The sequence below is a fragment of the Hordeum vulgare genome, chromosome 6H (genome assembly GCF_904849725.1).
Source record: "Hordeum vulgare subsp. vulgare chromosome 6H, MorexV3_pseudomolecules_assembly, whole genome shotgun sequence".
Classification (NCBI taxonomy): domain Eukaryota; kingdom Viridiplantae; phylum Streptophyta; class Magnoliopsida; order Poales; family Poaceae; genus Hordeum; species Hordeum vulgare.
In genome coordinates, this window is record NC_058523.1 from 559,934,702 (window position 1) to 559,950,509 (window position 15,808).

The 15,808-nt window shown below is 44.5% G+C and overlaps 2 protein-coding genes across 2 annotated transcripts; both read right to left on the minus strand.

The window, feature by feature from the left end:
- Positions 1-674: 674 nt before the first annotated feature.
- Positions 675-1,381, minus strand: LOC123404643. The gene has a single exon (XM_045098581.1). The coding sequence runs from the start codon at positions 1,292-1,294 to the stop codon at positions 677-679; it is 618 nt and encodes a 205-aa protein (XP_044954516.1). The 5' UTR covers positions 1,295-1,381; the 3' UTR covers positions 675-676.
- Positions 1,382-7,636: 6,255 nt separating this feature from the next.
- On the minus strand, positions 7,637-12,934 carry LOC123401137 (probable cytosolic oligopeptidase A). Its single transcript, XM_045094866.1, has 17 exons — positions 12,505-12,934; positions 12,248-12,415; positions 11,849-11,972; positions 11,573-11,649; positions 11,061-11,204; positions 10,737-10,967; positions 10,574-10,664; positions 10,085-10,206; positions 9,758-9,865; positions 9,442-9,687; positions 9,129-9,274; positions 8,928-9,045; positions 8,493-8,652; positions 8,378-8,409; positions 8,220-8,285; positions 7,946-8,017; positions 7,637-7,867 (listed from the first exon to the last, which is right to left on the minus strand). The coding sequence occupies exons 1-17, from the start codon at positions 12,889-12,891 to the stop codon at positions 7,787-7,789; spliced, it is 2,373 nt and encodes a 790-aa protein (XP_044950801.1). The 5' UTR covers positions 12,892-12,934; the 3' UTR covers positions 7,637-7,786.
- Positions 12,935-15,808: the final 2,874 nt, after the last annotated feature.

The window sequence follows — 15,808 nt, forward strand, 5'->3', positions numbered from 1 at the left end:
GGATGCCAGAGTAGTCTTCGGATAGAACCTCCTCGATCTCAGTTTTTCCTTCTTTTTCTATAAGATAATGATTTTTAATATTTCATTTTTAAACATGTTAGCTGTGTATCTTGTTATGTAGAGTCTGGATATTCACTTAATGCAGGATTATGTTGAAATGACATTTATCAAAAATAATTTAAACTTATAATTAGTCAGTTTGATTTCCATAGCCAACGAAGAAAATAAAACCATGATTGTACATGTATATCTATATCTGTATATGCAATTATAAAATGACCTAGAGGGGCAAATCCTATTAAGCTCTGCCACCAAACCATGCCAATTCAAAGACGTGGATTTCTCCAGTGGTGAGCACTTAACATGTTCAGCATGCAATTAATATTATACAAGATATCAAGCGTATGTTTCCTTAAAAAAATTACTTTGTGCTAATCACATAATTAACACATGATTGATATCCCACATAATATCAACAACGTGCAATTAGTTTCCTCCCTAAGATCAATATGCATTGCACGTACACATTTATATACTATATACTATTACATAACCAAAGAAACTAATATGCATGATGCCCAAAAGACAAAAAACGAAACTAACAAAAAACGTAACAGCATCTATATATTATATAGTACTCCGTTGTATGCAGTGATCGAGTCCTTTTTCTTTTCTTTTATTTGGTTAGAACTTTGTCGGCGAGCACGTCGAGGACAGCCATGGCCTTCTCGGCCTCGTTGTTCTTGGAGACATCGTCGGCAATCTTCTTGTCTTCCCCCTGGCGACACCTCTCGCAATTCCACTCGACATGCGACTCCTTGTTGAACTTGAAGAAGCTGTGGATTTCGGGGAGCTGGACCTTGCCAAAGTAGTCCCCGCCCTGATCTTTGCTTTTGCACAGCTTGTCGAGCGTTTGGGCGCCGTTGGTGAGCTCCTTGTAGCAGGTTTCGAAGCAGATCTCGTCGGCCTTGCTCATGCCCGGGTGGCTGTCCCTCTGAACGGCCGGGCTCGCGGTGCTCGTCGCATTAAGAAGGAGCTTGACGGAGGTGAGGGCCGCCATCCCCACCAGGCCTTCCTCGGCCGCGCCTTTGCTCTCGTCGTAGCGCGTGATCATGGAGGCGCAGAGCTCCGGGTAGGGCGTGTCCGCGCACAACTTCTTGACCTTGGCGTTGCCGTCGCCTACCTCTCCGGCGGCGGCGGTGGCTTCGATGGCTTGGGCAACTTCACTGATGATGAGGAGGAGGAGGACGACGACGAAGACGGAGGAGGAGACGATGGTGAAGAGCCTCGCCATGGCCGGCCGATGCACAAACTGTCCAATCGTATGTTGGGGGGGTAGACTGTTAATTTGCTTCTTAATTAGTTGACCCCATCTCCATCGATATATAGCCAAATGTGTGGGGTGGTGCTATATATAGGTATACATGCAGAGGCTCCTTTTCTAAAATAAAACAGGGTACATGGTGGACAACGAACCAACGGATCGCCGGAGGTGGAGGAAGGTATATGTGTGGGTGAGCTATGTTTTGTCCTGAGATGGTAAGGAAAATAGGAGTAAAAGAGGCGGTGGCCATGGTCGATCAATAGAGGTGAAGCCACACAGATGCATGCCACCAAACCGTAAACCAACGGGTTGTCTGGTCTAATGTCGAGCTAGCTAGCACGTGGCAGGCACTAACGAGTGGTCAAACTCGAGCATAGGTGTTCTAGGCCACAATTAGCAAGGATGCATATTCGTAAAATATGATTAGTTAGGATGCAATAACGATTATAGACACTAAAGAATGCCTTTTGAAAACGAAGCACTAAAGAATTGTTCTAATAGCATGCATTCGTTTGTGGCAAAAACCAATTCCAGTTCAAACAAAATTAAAATACTAATTCTAGCTTATTCGCTTTTTAGCACAAACTACCAGCTTCATGAGCAAATAATTATGGTGTGTTTGGGTGAGGAACGAAGTGGAACGGAATTTTGTGCTTCTGTTCTTGTATTTTATTGAAGACATCAGGTGGAATGGAATGGTTACATTTCAGTGTTTGGTTAGACAGACTGAATGAAATGGATTTGTTTTTTCTCGCCTCTTTTCAAGGAATACCTCTCACATACATACGCATAATAAAAATAATTACAATTTCTTGGATACTTATGATGAATTGAAGAGGAAACCCCCATTCTTCTAATACACATCCACGAGCATGGCAAATATATGACCTCAAACATATTTACTCCCTCTTTTCCTAAATATAAGTCTTTGAAGCAATTTCATTAGTGGTCTACATACGGAGCAAAATGATTGAATGTACACTTTAAAATATGTCTATATACATCCGTATGTAGTCCACTAGTAAAACCTCTACAAAGACTTATATTTAGGAACGGAGGGAGTAATTGATTTGAAGAGGAAAGCCTTAATGAATGTATTTGCATGAGCCCGGGAAGGGATGATGTGCGTGCGTGCATGGAGAATTAATATAAACTATGTCACGGATTTGTTGACCCATATTTATCGACACATTTTAATGTTAGATACATCCGTATCTAGATAAATCTAAGTCAATTAATTTATGACGGAGTGAATACAAGTGACCGGTAGTATTACTTGATTTTCGATCCTTAAAATCAATGGATCCGATCAAGGAGGGCTCTCGCTTGTACAACAAACACATGCCAACCATTAAAAAAAACCTAATTAGGATTTAGGACATTCACACAATTTGGACTTGCATCATGCTAGCTGGCCAATCAAGCACTATGAGCTTTTGCCTTCTATTTTAATTAATTTTACTTAATGATCAGCTGTGAACATGTATGGAACAAAACTGCAACCAAAAAATGAGAACTGGCTGCAAGCTATACAGCGTGCATCGGTGCATATATCATCATTACTTGGAGATTTGTGCGAGGTTTTCTTGTTTTGGCAAAGTTGGTCTTGTTCCAAAAAACTTCTTAATGTTTTTTCTGGATGTTTCTCTCTTATATGTATCAATTTAGCATCAGATACAAACAACAATCTAAATTTTACCCTCATATTATTATGAAAAACTGACAATCTAAATTTGGACTTCATAAATCAGTTTAGCATCATATAAGAAACTGCCTTGAGCGCACGATCTAAACTTTAGTTACTAATCCATGGTCACATACATTACCGACAAAGCCATCTTGCCCCGCTTTATAAATATAAGCCACAACTATGATACAACCACATCCGAGAACGGAAGGTCCACGATAAAAAACATAGTACTAAAAGAGAAAAGGTATAGTGCATGCTGGGGGCATCAGCTCAACAAGCCCACAGAAAATAACAATACACATGGTGACATACATACAACACACATGGCTGTAGATATGTTGTTCTTTTTGGAAATGGAATATTATAATTATGCGTACAAAAATTAAAGCTGAACAAATATAGTTCAATTACATGTAACATTCTAATCATAATATTCTCAATGGCTACAGAATCCCATTATTACTGTTCGCAAAAAAGTTATTACCGACCGGGTAATATGAATACTATTAAATTGTAATTTTTTTGTTAGTTGATTTCCATACACCTTTAACACATTTAAACGATGCCCTCGGATTTGCAAGGGCACTTGGCTAGTTGGTTGGAAATTAGAAAACATAACTAGTTGGAAAAGTTGTGCTCCTGCACCATAACTAGTTGGAAAATTAACAAATCATTGACTGACGAACAACGATGGAATAACTGAAACCAAATGAAGGAGATGTGCAACGCCCACTCTTTGCACCATACAAGCCAGATAGAAAGACCGGAAAAGGGGGTCTTGGAAAATTAAAGTCATTGAAGGACAAAATATAAGAACTACATAATCTAGGTTGTGATCTGAACCTATTGACTAAACTTTCATGGCAGACAACAGGCAAAACTTGAAGTCATCCCCAGGCATGCCCACCCTGCGGATGGTCTTCATCGATGCCGCCTTGGGGTCATAGTATCCCAATGACAAGCCCGTGTTGAGCAAAATCCTTCCATCTTTTAGATCAATGGCCAAAGGTGTAGTTCACTCAGGCGAATACTCAAGCAAGAACTCTTCCAAATCTATACGATATTCCTTTAACCAGAAGCCAACCTCCTTCATCATACATATGGAGATCACATTCATGGTCTTGTCCGAACAAGCCACGCAAAGTGCACCTTGGAGCTATAGGATGGACACATGCCTGTTGTCATGGCGGACGCCTGGAGGACCTGGAAGAGCCTCAAATTCCTCCTTCTCGACATCGAATGCGGTGATTTGACAATATAGAGAAATTGGCCCGAGGATAGGCTCCACCAACCAGAAAATCTTGCCATCGATGTAGGTGGGTTGGATGTTAGCTACTGGTCTAGGAGGAGCATCCAGTGAACACCATTCTTGTTCTCTCACAGACCGCAAGCTGCATTCAAGTTGGTATTCTCGCGTCACAAAGTGGTATCATTGAGATTTTGAAACTCCATTATCTCAATGTATCCCATAGTAGGATTGCACACGGAACTCCGATAACGTGAAGTTAGGGGGGCACGGCCCCTGCGGGCTGTAAGAAAATTCTTCATTGCTTTGACCAAAGTTAGGGGGCCACGACCCCTGCAAGATTCAACGTAGCTCCGCCACTGTTGTGTACTCTCGGCGTCAGAGGTGATGCACTGCAGCTCACGTCAAAAGAGACCCGTTTGGACGCGCGGTACGCAAGCAATCCGACATGCGCTTTTCTAAACCCCACACGCCCGAGAGAGGCCCTGTTAGGGCTGCCCTAGATCTACCAGATCGCTCCTATGGCCTCGTGGATCGCTCCCCTACAACATAAAGAACAAACAAATAACGAAGAAAGACGAAAAAGAAAATAAAGGAGAAAATAAAAGTAAAGGTAAAAAAGTGATAGATTGATATGTCAGTTGTGTGTTGTTCAATCAATTGTCACCCTATAGGTATATAAGAGGCGGCTGGACTTCCCGTACAAGTAACAAGCTTGGATTCACGTCCAAAATCCTAGCCCAGTTCGAAATCCGAACTTTCCAAAACTATTTGGTCTAAAAGTTGACAGCATATTGCGGGTTACTTTTGAGGCGGTAAATGACCTCAGATGAAAATGAGCCCAAATGAAATTTGAAACGTTTCAATGAGACGAACAACTCTCATATTAAACATTTTTTAATTAGCTGCCATCTTGAGGGATTTTTGGGCTGTTTTTTGAAGTCTACAACAGAGAAATCAGAAACTCGGATGATTGTCCCTCGAGGGTTGGCCATCTACTGCAGCGTTTTGTACCGCTATAACTTTTGCATGTGACTTTGGATTGAGACGATATTTATATCAAAATCGATCATTTCGACGATACGAAGCAGTCAACATAGAACATTTTCTTATATGAGGCTGTCTTGGAGGCGTAATCGGCTGAACAATACTTTGAATACAAAATCTTAGTATTTCGAGCATAGTTTTGGCCCTTTAGATGAGATCACATGGTGATGACCCAATCATCAAAGTTTCTCATTTTGAAGATACGAAACTCTTTTATATTGAGAGCTTTTCCATTTGATGCCCTCTTAATTAAGTTTTTGACCATGCCAAAATCTGATGTCAATACATGACTATGCCGACGGTTTTGCCGTATGCATGGTACTGCCATGTGGCAGTTCCTGGTTGGTTCAACTTTGTGGCGATGTTGTTAGCTCCGTACAATGATTTTTTTGCCGACAGTTGTATGGAAACCGTGGACAAAGACCGCTATGCCGACGGCGAAACTATGCTGACGGCCTGAGAGGATACGCCGATCTACTTTATGCAACGGGGGCCATCGGCATAGGCCTATGCCGATGGCTTTAGTGCATATGCCGACGACCTTTGGTTGTAGGCATAGCCGTTGATTCCGGTAGTGATGTTGGATCCCTAGGAATGCAACCATCTCTCCAACATGCGAGGTAACAACTCAAAACTCAATTTTTTTTGTCATGCCAAATTATTTTATTTTTGCGATGGCACAAATATGTACCAGTCCCATGGAAAACATGTTTCCCATAGTCCTGGTAAATTATTTTTTGCTGGCCCATGGCAATTTTTTTGTACTACATGACAACTTTTCTTTTATATATAGATAGAAACATGACAATCTTAAGTAAAAAAACCATGGCAAATCTAACTCATAATTATGTGTTATCGTTGTCCATTCTATTTTCCCATTGCATTTCCTCATATACAAGCATGTTTATCTTAAGTAAAATGTCATGGCATATTTTAATATGTACCTGCCATGGCAATTTTTGTTCTTACTTCATGTTATTTTTTAGATGCATGGCAAATGTCTCAAACAAAACATGGCAATTTTTGTTCTTACTTCGTGTTATTTTTTACATACATGGCAAATGTCTCAAACAAAACATGGCAATTTTTGTTCTTACTTCATGTTATTTTTTACATACATGGCAAATGTCTCAAACAAAACATGCCAATTTTTGTTCTTACTTCGTGTTGTTTTTTACATACATGGCAAATGTCTCAAACAAAACATGGCATTTTTTGTTCTTACTTCGTGTTATTTTTTACATACATGGCAAATGTCTCAAACAAAACATGGCAAGTAAAATACCATGATTTGTTTTTGTTCTTACTTCATGCAATCAAAGTTTTGTCAGCACACTGGGATTGTAATCCTACATTACGCTATATATATGTTGGCTTATTCATGTGGAGGTGGGTTTTTAATAATTATCTGCGGGTAACCATATTGTTTTCTACTAGAATCATCATACTACCTTGCATAGTTTATTCATTGTATCTCGTTGTTTTAATGTAATTCAAAATATGATATCCATGGATAAACAAAAAAAATTTGACAGGATCGGGGTTCCAAACAAAAACTATGTGAAACATACTAATGGAGATATATAGCATATACATACAGAAACTTAAGTTATCCATAGAATAATGTGATATTTTTAATTAAATGGAAAAATAGCGCAAGCTGTTTGGTCATATTTTGACATGCACATATACTTAATCAAAACAGGCTAAACAACGATGTGCTAACATTACGTAGGAGTATCTCATCCAGAATAGGTGACTGCTTGCTTTCTTCAAAATCTTCAAAAAACATGGCAAAGTACCGTGGACCAATTTCCCAAACCACGAAATCATGGCATTCGGAATTAAAGGTTGTACAAGGCCAATCTTCAGCTTCTTGTGCACAATGTGTGGCTTGTTTGGACCAGGGCAGCATATGAATGATGAATGAAGAACGTAGACCCGGAAGAGAGTATTTGTCGGCGAGAACTACACCACTTGCTGTCAACCCGACAGATGGACAGATTTCGCTTAACAAGCCACGCATTGACATTGCTCGTCATGGACCCAATTCATGCCATGTTATCTGCGATGAAAGTTTAATCAGCACAATCTCTTTCTTTTCTTTTCTTTTTTGAAATGTAGTCAGCACATCTTTCTTGCTTGTGTCTCCTATTCCTTTGGTCCCAGCACCAATCGATTCTCCATATTTTGCCAAAACATGCAGCTGTAATTCTCATCCATTTTTGCAAAATACAGTTTTTTATTTATTTTGGTAATGTTTATCGCGGGACCTGGGTCGTCAGATGCCTTATTCCAAAACAAATAAAACATACCCAAAATAAGGACATACGCAAACTAATGGTGATTGATGGTCACTGGCTGAAAATAACTAGTTTTAATTTAATTACAACAGCAGTACTGTTTTGATGGTCACTGACTTCACATCGAAATAAAAAATCCTAAAAGTTGGTGCGGCAAATGAAAAAGAAAAAGAACCCTATGCAGCGACAGGTAGCAAGCCGTTGTGCCTAAGCAGTGGCTCTGGCGAAGGCTCCCGTCCTCGGAAAGCGACGAAAACCTGCAAAGGTTTTCCAGCGTCAGTAGCGGTCTTCGAACACAGGGAGAGATACATTTCAAAAGTAGCTCGACGACTAACCTCGAGTGGAGATTTTCCACCTCCAAGTGCAAGAACCGTTTCTCTGAATCGTCTGCCGGTCTCCTCAATGGCCTGCAAACAAACAGGGCATTCATCACCAAGATTGAAAACTCATCGCATTTTTTCATTTTGCAATCATGCAGGGATGTATGGAGTATGGAAATACATACATTTGGCAAGATAACCAAATCAAGTTGAGCGAAAAAGTAACAAAAAAAGACATGATTCAGTTGCAGGCTAGTCTCAGTTTCCTCTGAGCAGGCGGACAACATACCTTCTCATTATCCAGACCAGCATCTTCAAATGCTGAGAATGCATCAGCTGACAGTACTTCAGCCCACTGCAAGGAGGACATGAAAAGACGCAAGGTTTAGTTGTGTTCGCATCCAAGATCAAGACAAACAGATACTCAGAACTACTATGGCAATTTACCTTGTAACTGTAGTATCCAGCTGCATAGCCACCTGCACATAGTCCGTTGTGTAAACCAGAAGCGAAATCCATGATGAATCATATGAATATACATGTTGGTTAAAGGGTGGCAAACCTGCAAAAATGTGGCTGAATCCACACAGGAATCTGTCCTCTGGCAGAGGAGCAAGAACCTGGGTTTTTTCTGCAACCCTTCGGTCAACATCATATACAGACACTGGTCCACTTGGATCATAAGTTGTATGCAGCTCCATATCTACACTTGCGAAACGTATCTGCAGAGGAAAATTTGGAGAAAAGACCATGGAACGTTAAAAATCATTAACAACAAATAGTCAGGAAAAACACACAAAAAATACAGCATTCAGATATTTATGTTAGAGCACTGTTCCTCTATTGCCTTCAGGAGAAGCATGGAATAGATGAAGTCAACCACTCAATCATGTGATGGGTTCCTCAACCATGTGGTGGTTAAAAACATGTGCAAGCAGGGAAGAGATGAAGGCAACCAATCAATCATAGGAAAGAATGAGAGCCCAAGCCAACATACCTGACGCAGACTGAAGGTGCCAGCACGGAAATTCTTTGCAGCCACAAGCTTAGCATAGATTTCCTCTGGAAGAGGTTCATCGGTTTCATAATGCTTTGCTATGCTCAAAAGAGTATTCCTGTTACACCAACAAAACAGGCCATTAATTTACCAGAATCAGGCAAGAATCAAGCTAAACCAAACAAAATAGAGCCATCGTACTTGTGATAGCACCAGTTTTCCATGAACTGAGAAGGTAACTCTACAGCATCCCATTCAATTCCACTGATACCAGCAACAAAGGCTTCATCTTGTCTGGTAAGCATATGCTGCAGCGCGTGACCAAATTCATGGAACACGGTTTCAACCTACAAAAGCAGTGTGCAATGAATTTATTTCTTACGAACCATAATAAGGATAGATGATCTTCCTACATATTTACAGCATACATACATATCATAACTTTTTATATGTATAATAGAGTTATTTACTAAGAATACCCAGAATAATATACCATAACAAGTACACTGCTTACCTCACGGAAGGTCATAAGGCTGGGCTTATCGCCAACTGGTGGCATCTGATTACAGACCATATGGGCAACAGGCAGCCTTACAGAAGCCCCATGGCGAGCTAGCACACTGCTACGAGAAAAGACGACATTCATCCAAGCCCCACCACGTTTTTCAGATGGTCTTGAGTATGGGTCGAAGTAAAAATAAGCAACAGGGCTATTGGAAGAATCTTTGACACAATAAAATTTAACGTCACTGTTCCAAACCTGAAAAGTGGTCACTGGTCAACATTTGCAGAATATTTACTTATGTTACAAGAAGTGAATGGATACTTACAGGAGCCAACCCATCTGCAGCTTCAACGGTTATTCCAAAGAGCTTATTTGCAAGACTGAAGAGGCCATCCATAACCTTGGGCAGTGCAAAGTAAGGACGCAGTCCTTCCTGCAATGGCAATGCTCAAGTCAGCTCAGTGGCACATATCATTATGATGTGCAGTAAAACAGTACTTTGTTTCAAGCAGAGCAATTTTATTCAGAAAATATATATTGGATAAGTCTCAGCAGCAGAAATGTAGTCAAAACAGCTCTGAAAGCAGACCAACGAGGAACCTATCAAATCACAGCAAAAAAACATTGAAATATACTTCTGTAAAGAAAGAACCTCATCGATGTCATATTTAGATTCCCGCAGTCGTTCACTCCAGAAGTTAAGATCCCAGTGTGCTAGATCATTGGCTTCTGCAGAACCAGAATCTTTCACAAAGGCTTTTAGATCTTCCATATCTGTGTTAAGAAAAGCAGCAGTTAAGATATTTGTGGTATTTCAACCTAGTCCTTGGCCTTCATAAAAAGATAGATGAGAAAAATATTTGACGACGGAGAGATATAATGATGCTGACAGATAGTTGCTACTACTTTTGTTTGGGATCTCTCAAGAGAGTCAAGGTGGCAATTCAAAAATAAGAAGCACGGCATCAAACATAAATAAATGATAAAAGAGAAGTCCAAACTCCAAAATGTATCTTCGGCTGCTACAACTCCAGAACATCTTGATAAAATACGCAAAAAGAATCTGGAACTCTGGCTAGAAACAAGTATCTTATTAATCTGATGTAAAGAATATCAAAGAGAATAACTTGGCTGGTTTTACCTTGGACAGCATGATCCCAGGAAGCAGCACGGATTTTCTCAAGAAGCTCCTGCACCCGGTCAACAGTTGCCATTTTCCGAGCCATGCTTACCTTCATGATTGTCATCATCAGTTAGCTAAAATACAATAGTACTGGGCACTGTTTTAAACATGGCTTGCGCACCTCAGCGAAGTTCTTGTAGCCAAGTAGTTTAGCCTTCTCTAGCCTCAACTTCAGAATCTGACTTATGATATCAGTGTTATCAAGATCACCGCTTGATGCACGGGTTAGATAAGCACGATATACTTCTTCACGGAGAGCCCTGTTCTTAGCATGTTGCATGACAGCCGTGAAGCTTGGTGCGTCTAGTGTGATCATCCAAGGTCCATTTTCAGCTGAAGCATTTTCATGTCCCTAACCAAAAAAAAAATGTCAGCATAAAAAAATCATGCAGGGGGAGCAAACTCCTAAGCTAACATATTTTTGTTTGCACTTTATAGTGCTCACCTTTGAAACAGCAGTCTGTGCTGCCAAGCCAAGAGCTGAGGCAGGTAAACCATCAATTTCTTTCTTGTCAGTAACCAATTTCTCAAATTTCTTTGTTGCATCCAACACATTTTCACTGAATTTCTCTGACAGTTTTTCAAGTTCCTGAAAAAAAAAACATTAACTAACATACATCAACAAGTAGCGGAAATATGAAAAATAATCAATAACACAGTACTATGTCAGGCATTGGAAACACTAACAGCATGCAATCAACTACAAGCCTAAAACAAACTATGCACACCCTAAAAAGTGACAACAAAGATGTGCATGGGCAGTCATCGGCATAACAACGGTTCAAGGATAAAAGCATAGATGAATTTATTTATTTTAAGATCCACAAACCCAGACACAACAAGTTCTTACTAGACTATCAACATATATACAGTTATGTTTACAAAATCAGGCAGCAACACTTGGCATATGCACAACAAATAGGATCTGCGAACATCTGATAAGAACAAAGAACCTACCTGTTGGATTTGATTAAATATCTCTCTCTGCTCATCCTCAAGCGCAACTCCACCAAGAACAGCATCCTTTATTTGGCCTGGCGAGGAAAAGAATGAACAAAATTAGAAACGGAAAATGCGGATGCAACACGTGCAGTGAAGCAGGAAAATAAAAGCAACCAAACTGACGCGAGCTGGCTCTTATTAAGTACTGAGAGACAGCAACATTGCTTGATTCTTATTGGCAGGAACACAATTGAGTCATAGTGGCAATGAAAAAGATATAGAGGAGGTCACCTTCGACGACACGCTTGCGGGCGTCGCTGAGGCTGTCCCAGTCTGAAGAATTCCTGATGGCGTTGAAGGCCTCGTAGATAGGCTTGCTCTGCCCCAGTCTCAGGTAGAATTTCACTTTCTCGGGCTGTTTAAATTGAAGATGGATCGAGTCAGTTGGCAGCGCAAGTAATCATCAGCCTCTACCCTCTGGTCTGATACCATATCCCCACAAAAATCCCAGGATCTATTCTATGGTAGATTTGTATGCGCTGCTATTGGTGGGTAATAATTCGTGGAGCAACACAAAAGACAGGCACATAAGATGTGACGATGCGCTAACTAATAATCGATGGCTCCGTCGGTCCAGATCACGGAAGAAGAGGGAGGGAGAGGGGGGGATGCTGGATGAAATGAACGTGCCTGGACGTCCTCGACGGCGGAGCGGAGGTCGGGCGAGTCCTTGACGGCCTTGAGGTGGTCGACGACGTTCCAGACGACGTCGAGCCTGTCGACGATGCGCTCGAGCGGGTGGACGAGGCGCTCCCACGCCGGCTCCACGCCCTTCTCGAGCTCCTCCAGCTCGCCCTCCTGCGGTTACACACCCCAACCGACGAGCGGGTCAGATCCAGACGGGCGACGAAGGAACGAGCGAAGGGTGAGCAGAGGAAGGGGCGTACGAGGCGGGCGAGGAGCGCGCGGATCCCGGGGCGGACGTGGGAGGGTTCGACGCGGTCGAAGGGCGGGAAGTCGAAGTCGGCGAGCAGCGGGTTGTTGCTGTTGTCAGCGTCCGCCATGGCGTCGGAGGCGGTGGAGTAGGCGGAGCAGATGGCGGCGCGGGAGGGGCGGGCGCGGAGGGGGCAGAAGGCGCGGAGCGGGGAGGAGGCGGGGAGGAGGGAGAGGATGCGGGCAGGGAGGGGGCTAGGGTTCCGGGAGAGGCGGCGGGCGGAGTGAGCGAGGAGGAGGAGGTGGGAGGCGGAAGTGAGGAGCGTGGGAGTCATGGCCGCCGCGAGGAAGAGGACGAGGAGGAGCACGACGGTGGTGCGGCGCTGACGTGCTGGGCCCATCGCTCGCCCGGGTCACGCGTGGGCTTTGGAATTTGGATGGGCCGCCACGGGGACCAGATAATCCTCTCTGGGTTTTTGGACGGCGCACGCCACTCCACGACGTTTTTGAAGAAAAAAAAAAGAAAAAAAAAAGGTTGGTCCGCCCCACCGACGGATGTTTATTCACCTTGGCGACCGTCCGACATACGCGCAGCGGTCCAATTTACTCGGTTTGGTCGCCTCCCCCGCATCTAATAATTTCTGAAACGATGGTCGAATTGCGGAAATAATCACTTTGTTGCATAAAAGCTTTGCACCCATTAATTCATGAAACAACAAGCGCGTTGCAGAAACAATTGCTTTGTTGCAGAATTTTTTTCTTCGCCTTTCTACATCATAAGTACTGTTGCGAAAGAAATTTTTGCAACAAAAGTCATGTTGCAGAAACTTAGTTTGCGGATTCTGCTCGAGGTAGGATACATCACAGGGACGGAGTGGATCCGACGGCGCGGGGCACCGAGCGGCGGCGGCTGAGCTCCTTCACGGCTTGTGGCACCAGGGACTCGCCGGGAACGGGCCGGGAGAGCAGGACAGAGCGGATCCGGCGGTGGCTGAGCTCCTTCACGGCTCGTGGCGTCGGGGACTCGCCGGGAACGGGCGGAAGACAGCGGGACGGAGCGGATCCGGCGATGGCTGAGCTCCTTCACGGCTCCTGGCGCCGAGGACTCGCGGGGAACGGGCGAGGAGAGCGGGACGGAGCGGATCCGGCGGCGGCTGAGCTCCTTCACGGCTCGTGGCGCCGGGGACTCGCGGGGAATGGGCGGAGAAGAGCAGGACGGAGCGGATCCGGCGATGGCTAAGCTCCTTCACGGCTCGTGGCGCCGGGAATGGGCGGAAGACAAGGGGACGAAGCAGATCCGGCGGGACGAGGAGGCGCGGGGCACCGGCCGACGTCGGTTGAGCTCCCTCACGGCTCGTGGCGACGGGGGCTCGCTGGGAACAGGCGGATGAGAGCGGGACGGAGCGGATCCGGCGGTGGCTGAGCTCATTCACGGCTGGTGGCGCCGGGGACTCCCCGGGAACGGGCGGAAGACAGGGGGACGAAGCGGATCCGGCGGCACAGGAGGTGCGGGGCACCGACCGACGGCGGATGAGCTCCTTCACGGCTCGTGGCGACGGGGGCTCGTCGGGAATGGGCAGATGAGAGCGGGACGTGTTGGGGAACGTCGCATGGGAAACAAAAAATTTCCTACGCGCACGAAGACCTATCATGGTGATGTCCATCTACGAGAGGGGATGAGTGATCTACGTACCCTTGTAGACCATACAGCAGAAGCGTTAGTGAACGCGGTTGATGTAGTGGAACGTCCTCACGTCCCTCGATCCGCCCCGCGAACAATCCCGCGATCAGTCCCACGATCTAGTGCCGAACGGACGGCACCTCCGCGTTCAGCACACGTACAGCTCGACGATGATCTCGGCCTTCTTGATCCAGCAAGAGAGACGGAGAGGTAGAAGAGTTCTCCGGCAGCGTGACGGCGCTCCGGAGGTTGGTGATGATCTTGTCTCAGCAGGGCTCCGCCCGAGCTCCGCAGAAATGCGATCTAGAGGAAAAACCGTGGAGGTATGTGGTCGGGCTGCCGTGGAAAAGTCGTCTCAAATCAGCCCTAAAACCTCTGTATATATAGGTGGGAGGGAGGGGGCCTTGCCTTGGGGCTCAAGGATCCCCAAGGGGGTCGACCGAGTCCAAGGGGGAGGACTCTCCCCTCCCAAACCGAGTTGGACTAGGTTTGGTGGGAGGGAGTCCCCCTCCCTTCCCACCTCCTCCTTTTTTTTTCTTTCTCTTTTGATTTTCTTCTCCTTGGCGCATAGGGCACTTGTGGGCTGTCCCACCAGCCCACTAAGGGCTGGTGTGTCTCCCCAAAGGCCTATGGGCTTCCCCGGGGTGGGTTCCCCCCCCCCCCCCCGGTGAACTCCCGGAACCCATTCGTCATTCCCGGTACATTCCCGGTAACTCCGAAAACCTTCCGGTAATCAAATGAGGTCATCCTATATATCAATCTTCGTTTCCGGACCATTCCGAAAACCCTCGTGACGTCCGTGATCTCATCCGGGACTCCAAACAACATTCGGTAACCAACCATATAACTCATATACGCATAAAACAACGTCGAACCTTAAGTGTGCAGACCGTGCGGGTTCGAGAACTATGTAGACATGACCCGAGAGACTCCTCGGTCAATATCCAATAGCGGGACCTGGATGCCCATAATGGATCCTACATATTCTACGAAGATCTTATCGTTTGAACCTCAGTGCCAAGGATTCGTATAATCCCGTATGTCATTCCCTTTGTCCTTCGGTATGTTACTTGCCCGAGATTCGATCGTCAGTATCCGCATACCTATTTCAATCTCGTTTACTGGCAAGTCTCTTTACTCGTTCCGTAATACAAGATCCCGCAACTTACACTAAGTTACATTGCTTGCAAGGCTTGTGTGTGATGTTGTATTACCGAGTGGGCCCCGAGATACCTCTCCGTCACACGGAGTGACAAATCCCAGTCTCGATCCATACTAACTCAACAAACACCTTCGGAGATACCTGTAGAGCATCTTTATAGTCACCCAGTTACGTTGCGACGTTTGATACACACAAAGCATTCCTCCGGTGTCCGTGAGTTATATGATCTCATGGTCATAGGAACAAATACTTGACACGCAGAAAACAGTAGCAACAAAATGACACGATCAACATGCTACGTCTATTAGTTTGGGTCTAGTCCATCACATGATTCTCCTAATGATGTGATCCCGTTATCACGTGACAACACTTGCCTATGGCCAGGAAACCTTGACCATCTTTGATCAACGAGCTAGTCAACTAGAGGCTTACTAGGGACAGTGTTTTGTCTATGTATCCACACAAGTATCGTGTT